A 16,271-nucleotide genomic window follows, 5' to 3' on the forward strand; every position below is an offset into this window, starting at 1 on the left:
AGGAGGAGGAAAAGAAAGAAGACACAATGTACAAAGAAATGTAAATACTATAGGCCCACAGGCAGACCTAGAGGAAGGCCTAAGAAAAATGCAGTGATCACTTTAGAGGACGCAAACCAATTGAAGAGACTGGTATGTATTAGTGATGAGAAAGTTCAGGGAAACAGTGACTCAACAGACGAGGAGCAAGAGCATGACAGTGACCCAATTTTTGAACCAGTGAAGCGGAGAACCAAGAAAAAAGGTGGAGCCCTATCCCGTAAGGTCAGAGGGAGATGTAGAGGAAAGCAAAAGTAGAATCCATTGGTCTGGCTGTCATGTAAATCAGTTGTTCTCCACCATCATTACATGTACAAGTAAATACAACTACAGAACATACAAGAATGGCTATTTTTACTTAGCCTGGTAAAGCCCCTCCCTCCGGAAAATCTCAGAAATAAATTACAAATGAGATTTCTGAGGTAGGGTTTACCAGGCTAATTTTACTCTCCCTGATTTAAAGATCAGGGAGAGCATGTTATACTATTTGGCAGGATGTACTTTGACATTTGTTTTGAATAGGTATAGTATATATTACTGTATCATCAAAAAGGTAATTAAACAGGAATGATGTAAAATGGCAGCAGGATCCTGTTTATTACACAATGTTCTTGTTTAATGTTAGTTTTCATATACCCTCACACCTGTACGTTTTTTGAACAGTTACCATTTCAATACCTGTTGCTGTCAGTGGGTGGTGATTTAGTTTCTGTGTGTTATATTTATAAAGTGTACTGATCAGAGTAACACTATATGTTGTGTTCTAATCTATACAATGACATTAAAGGTTTTTCTATCTTGCTATATTTTGTACAAAAGATGGCAAGATACAGCAGTGGTGAATATAATGGTGAAAGCAGTCAAACATGGCTAGTGCCTTATCTTGATTGAGCATTTTTCCCCTCAATCAGGTTTTCTGTGAATGATGGCGTTTATGTCAGTAGTGTAAATCAATGTGTCATTGACCGTCCAGTGAGGAAAGTTGCAACTTTGATGAGCAACTGAAAGCAAAATAGTTGTAGAATGGAAGATTCATCTGATAAAGGTCAGCCTGACCCAAATGTGATGAAAGATTTGTTGCCTCATTTTTATATGAGTGCCTCGCCTCCTTACTTTCCTGATGTTCTGATGCATTTAATGTTGCAGCTCTCCTCATTGTTGTTGGAGCATGGACTTATCATTACCAGATATTCACAGACTGAATTATAATGGTTCTGTTCCATTATCAGTGGACAAGAGGCTTCAGGACAGTGTAATTCATAGCTAATCCCAAACTGGCAACTGGCTTGGCATCCAGAGGACTCTCATTGGTAGTCTTGCCTCTGTTCTAATAAACACATTCATCTCACCTTCAATGGCCTTGCTTTTGAAGTCCATGATCATCATTTCAACAAATTACATTCCAATAAAAAATGCTCAAACATATCTAAACACCTCTTGGTTTTGGTCTATATCATAAAATAGCTCTTGGTGGATTCTAGCTTATCCTTTCCATTTGAAGTCAGTGTTGTTGCAACATGCACCTTCACTTCACTGTGAGTGACTATTTTGCCTAATACACTAACTCAGAAGTCTAGACAGCTTGAACAGGATTTAAAATATATTGCACATGATTTCTGATGGTTGAAACAGTACAAATCTGACAAACGTAAGTGTGGGGTGGGGGCAAAGCATTTGATGCTGCAGTTTATCTTATAACATCCATAACTTATGCGATTGCAGATGTACATATTAAAATGGACTAAACTGTACAAAACTGTGTATGGGCAACACTGATTGAGATTATTCTAAAGGTCCATAAATGATATGGTCGTTCTCTGGCATTGATTTCACATCCAAAAAGTACAGTAAATGCTGGACAATATCCCTGATTTCAAGCAAGAAAACGTAATGGTCAAATGTACTTGTATAGTGAAATTCAAAATCAGTTTCTGCCATTTTTTATTTAAAAAAGGGATATCATATGTACAGACTAGATCCTCCGTCTCTTTCCAAGAAGTGATTCAGTACATCTACAATCCTACTATACTGATGTACTGCTCAAGTCTTTTGACCACAGTATTGACCACACATTTACAAGGATTTACGATTTAGGATTAGATTTATATTTTCTTTTCTATTTTTCTGCCTTTATTAGATAGACAGGAAATGGGGAGAAACCTTTCTGTTGCTGGGAACCCTCCCAGCAACAGAAAGGTAAAATATCACCTGATGACGCACCCCGGTGATAGTGTATTATTTAATGAGCCTATCATACTGTAATGTGTAATAATCAAGTCAGTTATCATCGGGTGCAGAAGCTCCGCCCCTCATGCTAGCCCCAAAGCGCAGTGTTCCTCCTATGGTTCCTCCCCCAGCTCACGCACTCTGGACTGGAGCTGGAGGTCAGTGTTGCCATGTCCGCTTATTATAAGCGACTTTGAGCTTGATTTTCTGACAGTCGCTTGTAAGTATTGGTAGTTGCAGGGCAAGATTTGTGTTGTTAGAATGTTTAAAAATATTCCATATTTCTTTTTGAAAATGGCAGATCTACACGCTCTGGTTTAAAGTGTGACCCAGTCGCTTCTGTTGGGCTTGTTTTCATATACCTCGTTGCTTATTTCTCTCGCACACTCTAGCAACAGTGCTGGAGTCCCTACAGCTACACTCTAGTGTAGTATGCAGTCGCTAATACTCGCTTTTTGAAACACAGTTTTTGTCAGTTTAACGTTTTGCTTATCATGGCTCCTTGGCGCAAATGCGTATTCCCTGGATGCCAGGCTCGTCAGAGCAGTTCCATTTCGCTGTTCGCGTTTCCAAAGAACGAGGAAATGAAGCAGAGATGGATAGATTTTGTGAAGCGACACCACTACGGTGACGGAGAGCTGAGAATCACCAGCTCCACTGCTTACCTCTGCAGTCAACACTTCACGGAGGATAGCTTTTCTAACCTTCAACGGAGACAGCTCGGTTTCACGGAGAACCCACTGCTGCTGGTGAGTGGTGCCGAGCCCACAGTGTCCCTCCCTCCTACTCCCGTCCCGCCGCCGGCATCTGTTACCGTCGTCGGCACGACTACCGTAAGTTTCCTAGACCTACAGTACTTGTGCTGGCCTTGGATCACTAGACGGTCATCTGTCATCATATAAAGAGCCACGGATGTAACAATTGTGTACGAGCCCTCAGAAATACCCGTATTTTCCGTATTGTTAAATAAAAAGCATTTTATTCCTTTAGGTGGCCATTCTCTCCGTATGCTTTCAACTGCGTGACTATCGGTTTGGAGGGGTATTGCAGTCTGATACAGTATAACTCTTATGAAAAACTGGCCACCGATCGGATTAAAATGCTTTTTATTGAACAATACGGAACATATGGGTACTTCTGAGTGCCCGTACATAATTGTTACATCCGTGGCCATCGGATAAGCACTTTATATTTGAAATCTGAACGTTTGTGTAGATGTACGGGCCAAAAAGAGAGAGAGTGCAAACGTTATATAAAAGTTCATCCAATACGGTCATGACAGATGACCGTCTTGTGATCCATGGCTAATGTATATGATTTATAATGGTTTTATGTGCATCGATATAGCTATGACAAAGTGTATGTATCTAGTTTGTGCTCAGGGCGATGTTTTTCATCATTCAAATTTGGTATGTTGGTTAATAACACATTACTCTCTAACTCTGTGGTCAACAGACCACTGTATGGAAAGTATCGAATATTGATAATGTTTTAAACTAAACGGCTATAGCCTAGATGTGAAATTAATCAAGATTGAGCAACTGCCTGGCCTATTCCTTACCTTCTCTTTACAATCAAATGCGAGAAGAAGATCACTGACATGTTCCAATGTGTTCATAGGATGGGGTTTCTTCTTTGCAGTGCAAACCTTCCAGGGACATTAGTTGGCAGCCTGTCCCCCAAATGACGATATCTGTTGGCACCCAGCTCTACAAGGGTGACCTCAAACTGAATCGGGAGACGAGATCTGTTGGTACTCAGCTCTCCAAGAGCAGCCTAGTGCATCACAGAAGTGCAGGTTTGTCAAATGGAATAATTCTGTTAATTTAGTGTATATTCCAGGTATCTGTGGTGTGTTTCCCAAATATCCAGTCTTCTTGTTGTTTTTGCAGCTGCTTTATGCCTTAGCTATCTAAAGCTTTAGAGTTGTTATCTATGTTTTCTAATTAGGTTCTCAGACAATGGTGCTTTCTGTGAGTGTCTGTGTTGGGACACCAGTCCAATGGAAAAGATCACCTTCAGTCTTCAGCTCAACACTCCAGGAGCCCTTTCAATCCTCTAAAAGACGACGGCTGAACATCCCTGCTCAATCTGTCTTAACAGAGTCAACACTGTCGTAAGTCAGCTCCAAAGCATAATGGTAATGGCCAGTTTTATAGAATGAATAAGGTAGTAACTATATAGTAATATTACTAGTATAAAAATCACTTCTAGTATTGATGACATTTGTTTTGTGTTCCCTTGAGCAGACAAGCCTCACCCTCCATAAACGATGTCCCTAAATACGTTGTGGATGAAGACTGTCTCCTCCAACTGTTTGAAGAGTGTCCAGTGTGCAGCTCCATGTGTGAAGTGCAGAAGACAACAAGAGAGACCTTCCTGACTGTTTATCAGCTGTGTCCCCAATGCCACTTCAACAGAAACTGGAGGAGTCAGCAAACAGAGAAGGTATTGATGTACAAGTATACCCCCTGGACATGCCAGTAGTATTTCACGGGGACTTACCCCCAATCCAACCCTTGGTGCTGAGTGCCAAGCAGGGAGGCATTGGGTCCCATTTTTACTGTCTTTGGTATGACCCGGCCGGTGATCGGCCTGGCCGAGGGAGCAGACACTTTAACCACAAGGCCACTGAGCTGCTCCACGACTAGGGATGGGCTTTTTTTGTTCAGTAGTCTAAATACTGAAGAGAATTTTCAAGTAGAGACAACTAGTCGCTCGTCATCTTGTTGGTACATTTTTTTAATGCTCGACATAAATACATCCAACAAGTTCAGTATGAGAGCATTTTATTAAAAGGAGGAGGCAGGCCATGCAGTTTGTATGGTTGAGGTGCTGGCTAGAGCAAAAATCAACAGCTAGAAGAGAGGAATGTACCATACACTCACTGTCATAAACGTATAGCTGTTTACTGAGCCAGTGTTTCGACCTGGTGTACCAGCCCAAAATATACCACCCGCCAAACTATACCTGAGGTTAAATGTGGCTCACCTGTTTTATACTCCGGTGTATAATCTGGGGTACTTGCCTGGAATGCCTTGTACGGGATGAGGAGAGTGGAAATCTCAGATGGAGACATGGATGCTCACAGTACAACAGGAAAAGGTCCTCTATTGTACCTACCTACACGATGAATGCTACGAATGGCACTAGATGTTGTTTAGTTTATTAGTTTATTAGCACATTGTATAAAAAAAGTTCTTGTGCAAGAAAAGGAAGAAGCCAATGGGCTTATTTGGAATATTTTCCTATAATAGAAGTCATTAAAAAACATACATTAAAAGTCCAATAAAAACAATACAAAAAAATGCAAACTTACAAGGAGACCAGCAGCGCAATAAAGATGTAAAAGAACACAATGACTACGTAGAAAAATAAAACAAACAAGTAAAAATGACACCCTGAGAACGTAATCATACAGCCTGCAGTGTAGATGCTATTAGATATCCTCTTTCCACTGAACTCTATGAGGAGGGCGGACTCTTCCACCTCAGACTGATGCAGTCAGGCATTTAGTATCTCTGACTGCAGTCAGCCAGTGAACAGGAGGGCTGGGATCTCGTTCACTGAAGTAACCTACGTATCTCTCCCTCAGTACTGTGTTTCCATGCAAATTAACAACTATTTAGTTCAGTGAACATAGCCTGATTCCAGGAAAGTATGTTTGTCCCTGCATGTAGTAACACACAAGCCAACATGTTTGTGTAGGAAGTAAAACTTGTAGCAATTAATAAAAACTGCAGAATGAATTAATTGATTCATGTGCTTTGAACACACATTTCCAGAGATAATATATACAGTAGAGAATTTCTTAATTAATCTAATAATCTAATCGAATCAACTATTGTATCAGACCGCTGACAGAGCTCGTCAGATTGAGGTGGGTCCTGTTACTAAACTGTAGTTTTGGCCATTCATCAATCAAATAAACATGTTTACATTATTGAAATACAAGGCACATTTCGAATGTGCTATACAGCATGAGTGCCAGGAGTGGCAGGAGTATAGATCCCATCGTCAGAGGGGCGATCCAGAGAACAAACGTGTCGAGTTGTCTGATCAGTGAACAAGCTCTCTGTGTTTCAGTTCACTGAGTGACTACGCAATGGCTGAACTCCAGCCACTGAATCTATCACATCTGATCATGGATACAACTACATTATTGCCTATATTTGGCACCTCCTAATATAAACACACCAAACTGGCCTTTCGATCCTCGACATTTTTGTCCTGTCAATAGAAAATCTACAGTGCACCTTGAAAATTCTACTACCAAGTTAAATGCATGGAATGTAACAATGAAAGACTGCAGAGATTACCGCTCATCTCTTCTCTATTTATGTTTTACAGGCAGTGCCCTCGGTTGATGCTCGCTGCTGCACTATTGATCCAGAGAGTTCTGCTGCCATTACTAAAATTATAGGTTTTATTGATGAAAATGACTCCTCAGATGAAAGACAAAATAGGGAGGCGGATGACCACAGTATGGGATCCCCTGGAGAATCACAATATAGATGTTCATTCAGCCAGTCCAGCCAACTCAAATCACACATGCGTGACAGACATAGAGGAGGGCCAAAGAGAAATGATGTGATCACCTCAGATGGCGCAAACCAGTTGAAGAGGCACTTGTGTATTAGTGAGGAGAATGAGGAAGGCCAGGGCAACAGTCACTCCACAGACAAGGAGCAAGATCATGACTCTGATGTAAACAGTGAGCTTGCAGATGGAGGACAAAGTAACGAGGTGGATAGTGGAGATAACAATTCAGACAGTGATTGGGATCCCCTGGAGTATATTGAGTCAAATACAGATGAGAACAACGAAGAGGGTCTCCGCCAACTCTGTCCTGAATGCGGAAGGTTTTTCCACATTCAAAGTCAGAGGACCCACATATGTGGGTACAAAAAGCCCCATTCTTGTATTGTGTGTGGCAAGAGATTTGTATGTGAGTATAAGCTAAAAGTTCACAACAAGATCCATGAGGATGGCTACAAGCATGTGTGTAAGTACTGCTGCTCAACCTTCAGAACGAGGCATGACAAACTTGTCCACGAGCAGAGCCATCCCCCTGCAGAGAAGCCCTATCAATGTCCTGACTGTCCAGAGGTGTTTGCCAAGATGCGAGAGCGCCGTGACCACCTGGTGAGTCACAGAGGTCCCACAAAACACATTTGTCACATATGCAACATGGAGTTCCGCTCTAACTCTTCACTCGAGAGGCATATGGTTGTGCACACAAAAGCAAAGCAGTTTGTATGTGAGGTGTGCCAGCGCTCATTCACCCAGTCAAGCCACGTCAAATCTCACATGCGCGTCCACACAGGAGAGAAACCCTATCAGTGTCAGCACTGTGACAAGTCCTTTAATCACAATGTTAGCTTGAAGGGTCACATTCAGCGTTATCATGGACAAGTCCCTGACTCAAGGGAGAAAGTGCAGACGGAGAAGACAAGTAGGAATGAGTCTGAAACGGAAAGAGATGAGCTGAATGAAATGGAGAGCAGTGCTGCTGATGCTGAGGAGGCTGAGAAAAGTAAGGACACATTGTGCAATGCTGAGAATGGTGATGATGAGGAGGAAAAGAAAGAAGACAAATGTACAAATAAATATCCTAGGCCCACAGGCAGACCTATAGGAAGGCCTAAGAATAATGCAGTGATCACTTTAGAGGACGCAAACCAATTGAAGAGACTGGTATGTATTAGTGATGAGAATGAGAAAGACCAAGGAAACACTGACTCAACAGACGAGGAGCAAGAACATGACAGTGACTCTGATTTTGAACCGTCAGAGAGAGAGGGAGAGAAGCGGAGAACCAAGAAAAAAGGTGGGGCCCAATCCCATAAGGACAGAGGGAGAGGAAAGCAAAAGTAGAATCCATTGGTCTGGATGTGCTGTAAATCAGTGGCTCTCAACATGGAGTCTGGGGACACCGAGGGATTCACAGTTTAATTATTTGTAAATGTTAAATACCACTAGAGGGTAAACAAGAATTGCTATTTTGATCAGTTTCACTATTATTTTGTATACCTATAGTTAGCTATAGAGATAACAGTTCCTTGAAATTAGAAGGGTCGAGAATCACTCCCTTGAATGATTAGTTGCTGTTGCTGAAGAATGATTGAGGTTAAAATGAATTGTTTGTTCTGGCAGAGAAGTTTGGGGGGAAAAAAGAGTATCATAGTTAAAATGTTACGGTCAAAGGGAGAGCATGTTGGACTGTTTGACAGGATCTACTTGACATTTCGTTTTGAATATGACACCTGTTCATCTTGGCTATGACTGACTTAATGATGTCCCCGTGTCCTGGCAGATCCTTTACCAGTTACAGTATATAATACTGTATCATCAAAATGTTAATTAAACAGGAATATTGTAAATGTCAGCAGGATCTTGTTATAATTACACATACACAATATTCTTGTTTCCTGTTAGTTTTCCACACTCACAACTGTATTTACAGTTTAGGACATTGTTACCATTTCAACACCTGTGTTGCTGTCAGTGGATGTTTAGTTTGTGTGTAAACTGCACCGATCAGAGTAGAACTTCTAATGTTGTGTTCTATACAATGACATGAAAGGCTTTCTATCTTCTGTACTACAGCAGTGGTGAATATAATTGTGATGATGGCAGGCAAACACCCAAGCATGGCTAGTGCCTTATCATGAATTGAGCAGTTTTTACGCTGTCAGGTTTGAGTGTACAGTATGTGCTATGTACACACAATAGTGTAAAATAATCAATGAGTCCTTGAACGTCCAGTGGTTATAAAATTGAATGGAAGATTCATTTGATGAAGGCCAGGCTGAACAAAATGTGATAAATGTGTGTTTTAACAGTTTCCTTTTTTCCTGATGATCTGCTGCATTTAATGTTGCGGCTGTCATCATTGTTGCCTGAGCATGGAATTTATTCTCTACCAGATATTGACAGACTGAAGGACAGACATTCATAGCAAATCCCAAACTTCTAGACCAGTGGTTCTCAACCTTTTGTGAAATGATAACAATATGGCCAAGGTTTGACCAGTTTTTATAGTATAGGTTGTTGATTACTTTTGATGCAGTAATGGTCTTATTTAATTTTTGTATGTATTTCTGTATGTATTAAAAAGATCTTAAAAGTCTACATTGTCACTTTACAGTCTTCTGGGTGTCCTGACCCACATGTTGAGAACCACTTTTCTAGACAACTGGCTTGTAATACAAAGGACTCATTGGTATTCTTGCTGCCTCAGTACTATGTTACCTGCAATGAACTTGCTTTTAAGATGAAGACCACGATCATCATTTCAACAATGTACACTCTAATAAATGTATCTATAAAGTATGTCAACAGTGCCTGTAGTGTAATGAGCAGCCAGCCACATGTAAATTGTACTGTGCAGCATTTAGATGATAGATACTGACTATAGATCATTAGGGCAGCAGTCATTAGAGGACATCGATCAAGCGGAGATGTATCATTTGTTTTAATTCATAAAATACATTTGTTTGTGGAACAGATTTTAAGTAAGTCCTCCTCCGAGCTAAACAGAAGGTGGCGGTAAAGCATCGATCGTGGATGCCAACCACCAGAAAATCCAAAGAGAATACCATTTCCGTATCCGCTCTAGACCGGATATGCAACCTGCAAAGTGAATACATCCAGCAACATCCAGTGAGTGAGTGCTGCTGCTGATCTCAGTGTGTCAGTCTGTGGGTACACAGCTGGACTGGACACCATACCTCTTTTAGTCCGTGACAACAATACAGACGAGGGAGATGTGAGTATTAAAACAATGATGTGCTGTGTTACTTTTGGCATTTAGCACCAGTTAATGCGGCTAACAGCTATTAGAATGCAATGCAGAAAGGTATTACATGAGTTTGACTGTCATTACAACCAAAGTAGGCAACCTCGGTTCATTACTAAGTAATCAAAGTAGTAGGCTATTAGTTACTATTAGTTACTGGGTAAAAGTTGCTCATTTAAATGTTTTACTTGAGTAGTACTGGAGTACTTAAAAAAAAAAACTTAAACCTATTCAAAATTATTATTATTTATTTTTAATACAAGCGCATTTGCTTTCGCAAATGTTGCTTTTGACAACCTCTCAGAAATCTATGCACTGCCTTGCTTGTGGAACCGATGCTACAACTTAAACATACATAGGAAGCCAATCGAATTGACCAAAACAACATTTAGGGGTATGAAATAAACCCAAGGATAATGTTGTAGTTTGTTTTCCAGTCCAGGTTAAAAACTAAAGATGATTAAAAACATGACAGGCTAGTAAGCAACAGAGCTGCAGCTAATCATATTATTAATGGTGGTGTTGTGATGTAGGTGTGCCCATGAGCCATGTGTGCCAACAAGTCAATGTCTGTGCATGTTGGCACCACTAAATCAAACACACCCATTATTGATTTGAGTAGGGTTTCACCACACTTTAACCACTTGATCCCTATAATGTCCCAATTCTGGGGTTAAACATTTGGCATTGTTTAAAAAAAAAAACATCTCTTTTTACATTTCTGCCTATGACATGCCCAAAAGGACATCAGGGTTAAGATGGTTAACCATGGTGCAAAAACATATTTCTGACTGCAACTATTGATGCAGGACATTGGCATAATGTATATGTTTTTGTTCCTATACAGCTGTCACCAGTGAATTTGTTGTTTTCATTGTCTTTTCCCAATTAGAGTTCATCACAAGAAGACACCCTCCACACTTGTTACAGCACTCCTCACAACTAACAAAATAATGAAGACCAGATGTGAAGATATATCAATAACTGGAGGGGAAAATTCTGGAGATGAATCTGCAGTTTTTTCTTTTCCGGGGTTGGCTTTTCTTGGGGGGTTATTTAGATCTTTCAATTTCAAGTAGTTATTTTGTATTTTATTGATTTTTTTTTTCAAATTCTGTGTTTAATGAAATTAGTATTTTAAAGGATTCTGTAGGATATATATTCCTATTTTTTTATCAGCAACTATGGGTCGTACATGTGCTTTCTTTGAGTGCAAGAGCACCACCGGGTTACATGGATTCCCGAAGGATGGGGAAAGAGCGCTGCTCTGGCTGAGGACCATGGGTCGCTCTTCAACCACCAACACAAACAACCTGTACGTTTGTGACAAACATTTCGCTGTTGAAAGCTTTGAGAATTACACCCAGGTTCAGTTGGGATTTGTTTCACACAATCAGCTGCGACTGAAAGAGGATGCTGTTCCAAACCCAGCAGATTTTTTCCTACCTTCAAATTCAGTACGTTTATCCTGTGTAGACCTATATATCTATATATGTACAGCATCTATCTATCTATCTATCTATCTATCTATCTATCTATCTATCTAAATGGGTTATTGCTAGTGGTCTATTGAATCGCCCTACTTCCAATGAGATGTATTGTGAACTGCCATTATTATACCCTAATTAGAAAAGTTCAACTTTGCCTCTGCTGCAGAGTGGGGTGTGACAGAGTGACAGCCAACTAGAAGTGCGCTGTGGTCTGAGTAGGCGTGGATTAAACGCACACAAACAGACTACTGTAGCGAATATTGATAAGAACGTTTTTAAATTAGCTGTTGTAGACGATAAATTAATCGAAATTGATTATTTTCTCATGGCCTATTTCTTACCCACTCTTTACAATCAAGTGAAAGAAGATTGCTTATTCTTTGCTTCATTCCCTGCCATATTCCAATTTGTTCTCGTTGTTTCTTTGCAGTACAAAATCTCCAGGGACATAGGTTGCCAGACTGACCCACAACTGACGATATCTGTTGGCACCCAGCTTTTCAAGGACACTTTAGCGAAACCCATCAGAAGTCAAGGTTTGTCAAGTGGAATATTTCTGGTAATTTAGCAACTACATAAGTGCGTATTCCATTTATTTCTGTGGCGTGTGGCTCAGAATATCCATTCTTGTCATGTTGTTTGGCAGCTATTAATGGCGTGCTTTTTATCTATCTAAAATGGTATAGTTATTACTTATCTATGCTTTTTAACTAGGTTCTCAGACAAGTGTGCTTTATGTGAGTGTTGGCATTGATACATCAGTCCACTGGAAAAGACCACCTTCAATCCTCAGCTCAACACGCCAGGAGTCCGTTCAACCCTCTAAAAGGCGACGGCTGAAACTAGATGATGATGTTGATGAATATGATGGAGACTCCGTTGAGGTCACTGACCCTGACTCCACTTACATCCCTGCTCATTCTGTCTTGACAGAGTCAACACTGTCGTAAGTCAGCTCCAAAGCATAATGGTGAAGGCAGGTTGAATAGAACTAGTATACAGTAGTAGTATAATACTGTAATAGTAGTAGTAATAACACTAGTGTAACCTCTGGCATTGATGAAATCATTTGTTTTGGGTTTCATGTGCCCTTTTTCCCTATTTCTCTCCTGGCCCTTCAGCAGACAAGCCTCACCCTCCATAAATGATGTCCCTAAATACGTTGTGGATGAAGACTGTCTCCTCCAGCTGTTTGAAGAGTGTCCAGTGTGCAGCTCCATGTGTGAAGTGCAGAAGAGAATAAGAGAGACCTTCCTGACTGTTTATCAGCTGTGTCCCCAATGCCACTTCAACAGAAACTGGAGGAGTCAGCAAACAGAGAAGGTATTTTAAACAGCTAGTTAATGTATTCCTTATATACATTAAGCTTGAATATTGATGTGAAGGAATCTATTTAAAACACATACTGCACACTCAGAACGAGGTCCATGAAGTGGAATGTTTTAACAGCCATACTATGATCTTTCTATTCCTAATAATAATTTACTAGCTATTTTCTAGCTTGCATTATGGACTTGCTGCTAGGACTTGCTATTTCTCCCCTGTATATACTTTCTTGTGTTTTTTAGGAATAAGTTAACTCGAATTAATAATATAGTGGCTTTATTATTAAGTAATACCTCTATAATCCGGGTTACACCCCCGTTGTGTTTGTCATAAATCAGTCTGTATTTCATTGACATACAGAGTTACAGACATATTCATGAAAGAAACAAGCCGGGTTACATATAGGTATATGTACCGTCTCTATGAAAAACACAAGCCGGTATAATCTGGAGCCCCAAATATATACTATGATGGGGAGGGAAAAAAACATGGGACATTGAAATACAGAAAAACACATGAGCATATCCAGAAAGACTAATATGGGCATAAAAAGGACACAGACAGACAGGTATGCTTTCCCAAATCCCAACTTGCTTCGTTCCCGCTTTTCATCGCTCCAGAGAGTTTTTATTTTTTAAGATTCTTTTTTTTTAACAGGGAATTATCTGTAGCCAACCGGATGTCTCCTTCCCTTTCAACCAATCACACAAACTGGGAATAGGGTATTTGAACTAATTAGCTTATATCTTTTGACAATAACTAAACCGATGCCTGTTGGGCACCAGCCTACTCAGGAACAATGCAAAGTTGGGAATGCATAACAATATTATTGCCTATATTTTGCACCCAATATCTACCCACCAGAATGACATGACATGCAGCCCTTAAATCTTTGCCCGGCTAATAGAAAATGTACAGCACACTTGCAAATTCTTAGCCCACTTTTTTTTGCAGAGGGGCACACTACCAAGCTAACTGCTCATCTCTTCTATATCTATCTTTTACAGGCAGTGCCCTCCGGTAACGCTCTCAGCTGCACCAGCGATCCAGAGAGTTCTGCTGCTGCCATTACTGAAATCATTGGTTTTAGTGATGAAAGAGACTCCTCAGCTGAAGGACAAAATGAGGAGGTGGATGACCACAGTTTTTGTAGCGTTTTGGATTCCCTGGAGTACCACAATATAGACGACAAGCTTGCGGATGAAGGACAAAATAGCGAGGTGGATGGTGGAGATGGTGGAGATCATAATTCAGACAGCGATTGGGATCCTCTGGAGCACCACAATAGCGATAGTGATTTGGATACAGACGACAAACATACAGATAAGAAAACATTGCCTCTGTCCACATTCGGACAGCGGCAACTCTGTCCTGAATGCGGAACGTTTTTCTTCAGCCAGACTCAGAAGGCTCACACGTGTGGGTACAAAAAGCCCTATTCTTGTATTGTGTGTGGCAAGAGATATTTCAGTGAGTTTAAGCTAAAAGTTCACAACAAGATCCATGAGGATGGCTACAAGCATGTGTGTAAGTACTGCTGCTCAACCTTCAGAACGAGGCCAGACAAACTTGTCCATGAGCAGAGCCATCCCCCTGCAGAGAAGCCCTATCAATGTCCTGACTGTCCAGAGGTGTTTGCCAAGAGCCAAGATCGCCGTGACCACCTGCTGAGTCACAGAGGTCCCAAAAGACACATTTGTCACACATGCAACATGGATTTTCCCTGTAACTATGCACTGGAGAGACATGTGGTTGTGCACACAAAAGCAAAGCAGTTTGTATGTGAGGTGTGCCAGCGCTCATTCACCCAGTCAAACCACCTCAAATCCCACATGCGTGTCCACACAGGAGAGAAACCCTATCAATGTCAGCACTGTGACAAGTCCTTTAATCACAATGTTAGCCTGAAGAGTCACATCCAGCGTTATCATGAAGAAGTCCCTGACCCAGGAATGAAAGTGGAGATGGAGAAGACAAGTAGGAATGAGTCTGAAACGGAAAAAGATGAGACAGATGAAATGGAGAGAAGTGCTGCTGATGCTGAGGAGGCTGAGCCAAGTAAGGACACATTGTGCAACGCTAAGACTCGTGGTGATGAAGAGAAGGTGGGAAAAAGAAAAAAGTGCACAGGCAGAGCTAGAGGAAGGCCTAAGAAAAATGCTGTGATCACATCAGATGGCGTGAACCAATCGAAGAGACAGTTATGCATTGGTGAAGAGAATGAGGAAGATCTGGGCAGCAGTGACTCGGCAGACGAGGAGCAAAAGCATGACAGTGATTATGACCCAGTGGGTTGGAGACCCAAGAAAAAGGATGGGGCCCAATCCTGTAAGGACAGAGGGAGATGTAGAGGAAGGCAAAGATAGAATCCATTGGTCTGGCTATCCTGTCAATCAGTGGTTCTCCACATGGGGTCCTTGAGAGGGTTATAATTGTTATTACAGTAAATACTGGAGAAGAGCAAAAAAATACATTTTAATTGTATGTTCTCTAGGAACATACAATTAAAATGTATTTTTTTGCTCTGACAGAGGAGATTGAAAAAGAAAAGACATTGTTAGACTGTTTGGCAGGACCTACTTCACTGGAGTCATTGACCGTCCATTAGGAAAGTTGCAACTTTGATGAGCTCAGCATGACCAAACTATGAAGATAGATTTATTTTATTTTAACAGTAGCCTTATTTTTATATGAGAATGAGTGCCTCGCCTTCTTCTTTCCTGATTTTCTGCTGCATTTAATGTTGCACCTTGGATCGTTGTTGCTAGAGCATGGACTTACTCTACCAGATATTGACAGACTGAATTTTAATTGTTTTGTTCCATTCTCAGTGGACAAGAGGCTGCAGGACAGTGTAATTCAGACAAACAAATCCAGAACTTATAAAAGACAACTAGTACAGAAGACTCTTGTGTCTGTACTAATAAGTACATTCATCTCACCTTCATTGAACGTGAGTCCATGATCATTTCAACAGTTTATATTCTAATTAAAATGCTCAAACATCTAAATGGTCTTGGTCTATCATAAAATAGCTCTTGGTGGATTCTAGCTAATCCTTTCTATTTGATGTCAGTGTTGTTGCAACATGCATTGTCTGATATACTATGCTCACAAGTCCAAGCTACTAATTGAACAAGGTTTACATTTATTCCACATGATTTCTGCTTGTTGAAACCATAATGAAAATCATTCCTGTCACATAAGTCGGGAAAAAAGCAATTTGATATGGGAGCTTATCTCATGTACGTACGGCAAAATCCATAAATTCTGTGGGCATATGGGCACGCAGATTGAGATGTTTCAAAAGTTTCATACAATTTGGTCCACCCACTTCACGCAGATAGCTACGCGAGACTCAGTTGGAAGAGCTCTTGACTTCAGACCAC

The 16,271-nt window shown here is 40.7% G+C and overlaps 3 protein-coding genes across 5 annotated transcripts in view; all 3 read left to right on the top strand.

Annotated features, from left to right (window-relative positions):
• LOC311046444 (uncharacterized protein) overlaps nt 1–1,455 on the top strand; it is a 57,572-nt gene extending 56,117 nt beyond the window's left edge. The window contains exon 8 of the mRNA XM_084058747.1: nt 15–1,455. Within this exon, the coding sequence (XP_083914873.1) occupies nt 15–297 (283 nt within the window). The 3' untranslated portion in view covers nt 298–1,455. The remainder of the gene's footprint in view (nt 1–14) is intronic.
• Nucleotides 1,456–2,653: 1,198 nt separating this feature from the next.
• Nucleotides 2,654–9,086, top strand: LOC311046441 (uncharacterized protein). 2 transcript variants are annotated; one of them, XM_084058742.1, is made up of 5 exons: nt 2,654–3,098; nt 3,886–4,063; nt 4,216–4,381; nt 4,515–4,713; nt 6,616–9,086. In XM_084058742.1, the coding sequence occupies exons 1-5, from the start codon at nt 2,760–2,762 to the stop codon at nt 8,140–8,142; spliced, it is 2,409 nt and encodes an 802-aa protein (XP_083914868.1). In that variant the 5' UTR covers nt 2,654–2,759; the 3' UTR covers nt 8,143–9,086. The 2 variants fall into 2 exon arrangements, with proteins under 2 accessions (XP_083914868.1, XP_083914869.1); XM_084058743.1 differs by having other exon boundaries at nt 3,907–4,063.
• Nucleotides 9,087–9,924: 838 nt separating this feature from the next.
• LOC311046442 (uncharacterized protein) lies at nt 9,925–15,332 on the top strand. Of its 2 annotated transcripts, none has more exons than XM_084058744.1 (6): nt 9,925–10,036; nt 10,959–11,523; nt 11,987–12,092; nt 12,271–12,502; nt 12,678–12,879; nt 13,890–15,332. In XM_084058744.1, exons 2-6 carry the CDS (start codon nt 11,251–11,253, stop codon nt 15,246–15,248), a joined length of 2,172 nt encoding a protein of 723 aa, XP_083914870.1. In that variant the 5' UTR covers nt 9,925–10,036; nt 10,959–11,250; the 3' UTR covers nt 15,249–15,332. The 2 variants fall into 2 exon arrangements, with proteins under 2 accessions (XP_083914870.1, XP_083914871.1); XM_084058745.1 differs by having other exon boundaries at nt 12,681–12,879.
• The last annotated feature ends 939 nt before the right edge of the window (nt 15,333–16,271 follow it).

The sequence above is a fragment of the Gymnoscopelus microlampas genome (assembly GCF_963454915.1).
Source record: "Gymnoscopelus microlampas genome assembly, chromosome: 5".
In the NCBI taxonomy this organism is placed as follows: Eukaryota; Metazoa; Chordata; class Actinopteri; order Myctophiformes; family Myctophidae; genus Gymnoscopelus; species Gymnoscopelus microlampas.

Bases quoted from the DNA above. Each gene is read 5' to 3' on its own strand.
- LOC311046441 (XM_084058742.1), top strand. From the start codon at position 2,760: ATGGCTCCTTGGCGCAAATGCGTATTCCCTGGATGCCAGGCTCGTCAG. The intron at 4,064-4,215 runs GTTTGTCAAATG...TTTTCTAATTAG, and splicing joins AGTGCATCACAGAAGTGCAG to GTTCTCAGACAATGGTGCTT. The intron at 4,382-4,514 runs GTAAGTCAGCTC...TCCCTTGAGCAG, and splicing joins TTAACAGAGTCAACACTGTC to ACAAGCCTCACCCTCCATAA.
- LOC311046442 (XM_084058744.1), top strand. From the start codon at position 11,251: ATGGGTCGTACATGTGCTTTCTTTGAGTGCAAGAGCACCACCGGGTTA. The intron at 11,524-11,986 runs GTACGTTTATCC...GTTTCTTTGCAG, and splicing joins TTTTCCTACCTTCAAATTCA to TACAAAATCTCCAGGGACAT. The intron at 12,880-13,889 runs GTATTTTAAACA...TATCTTTTACAG, and splicing joins GGAGTCAGCAAACAGAGAAG to GCAGTGCCCTCCGGTAACGC.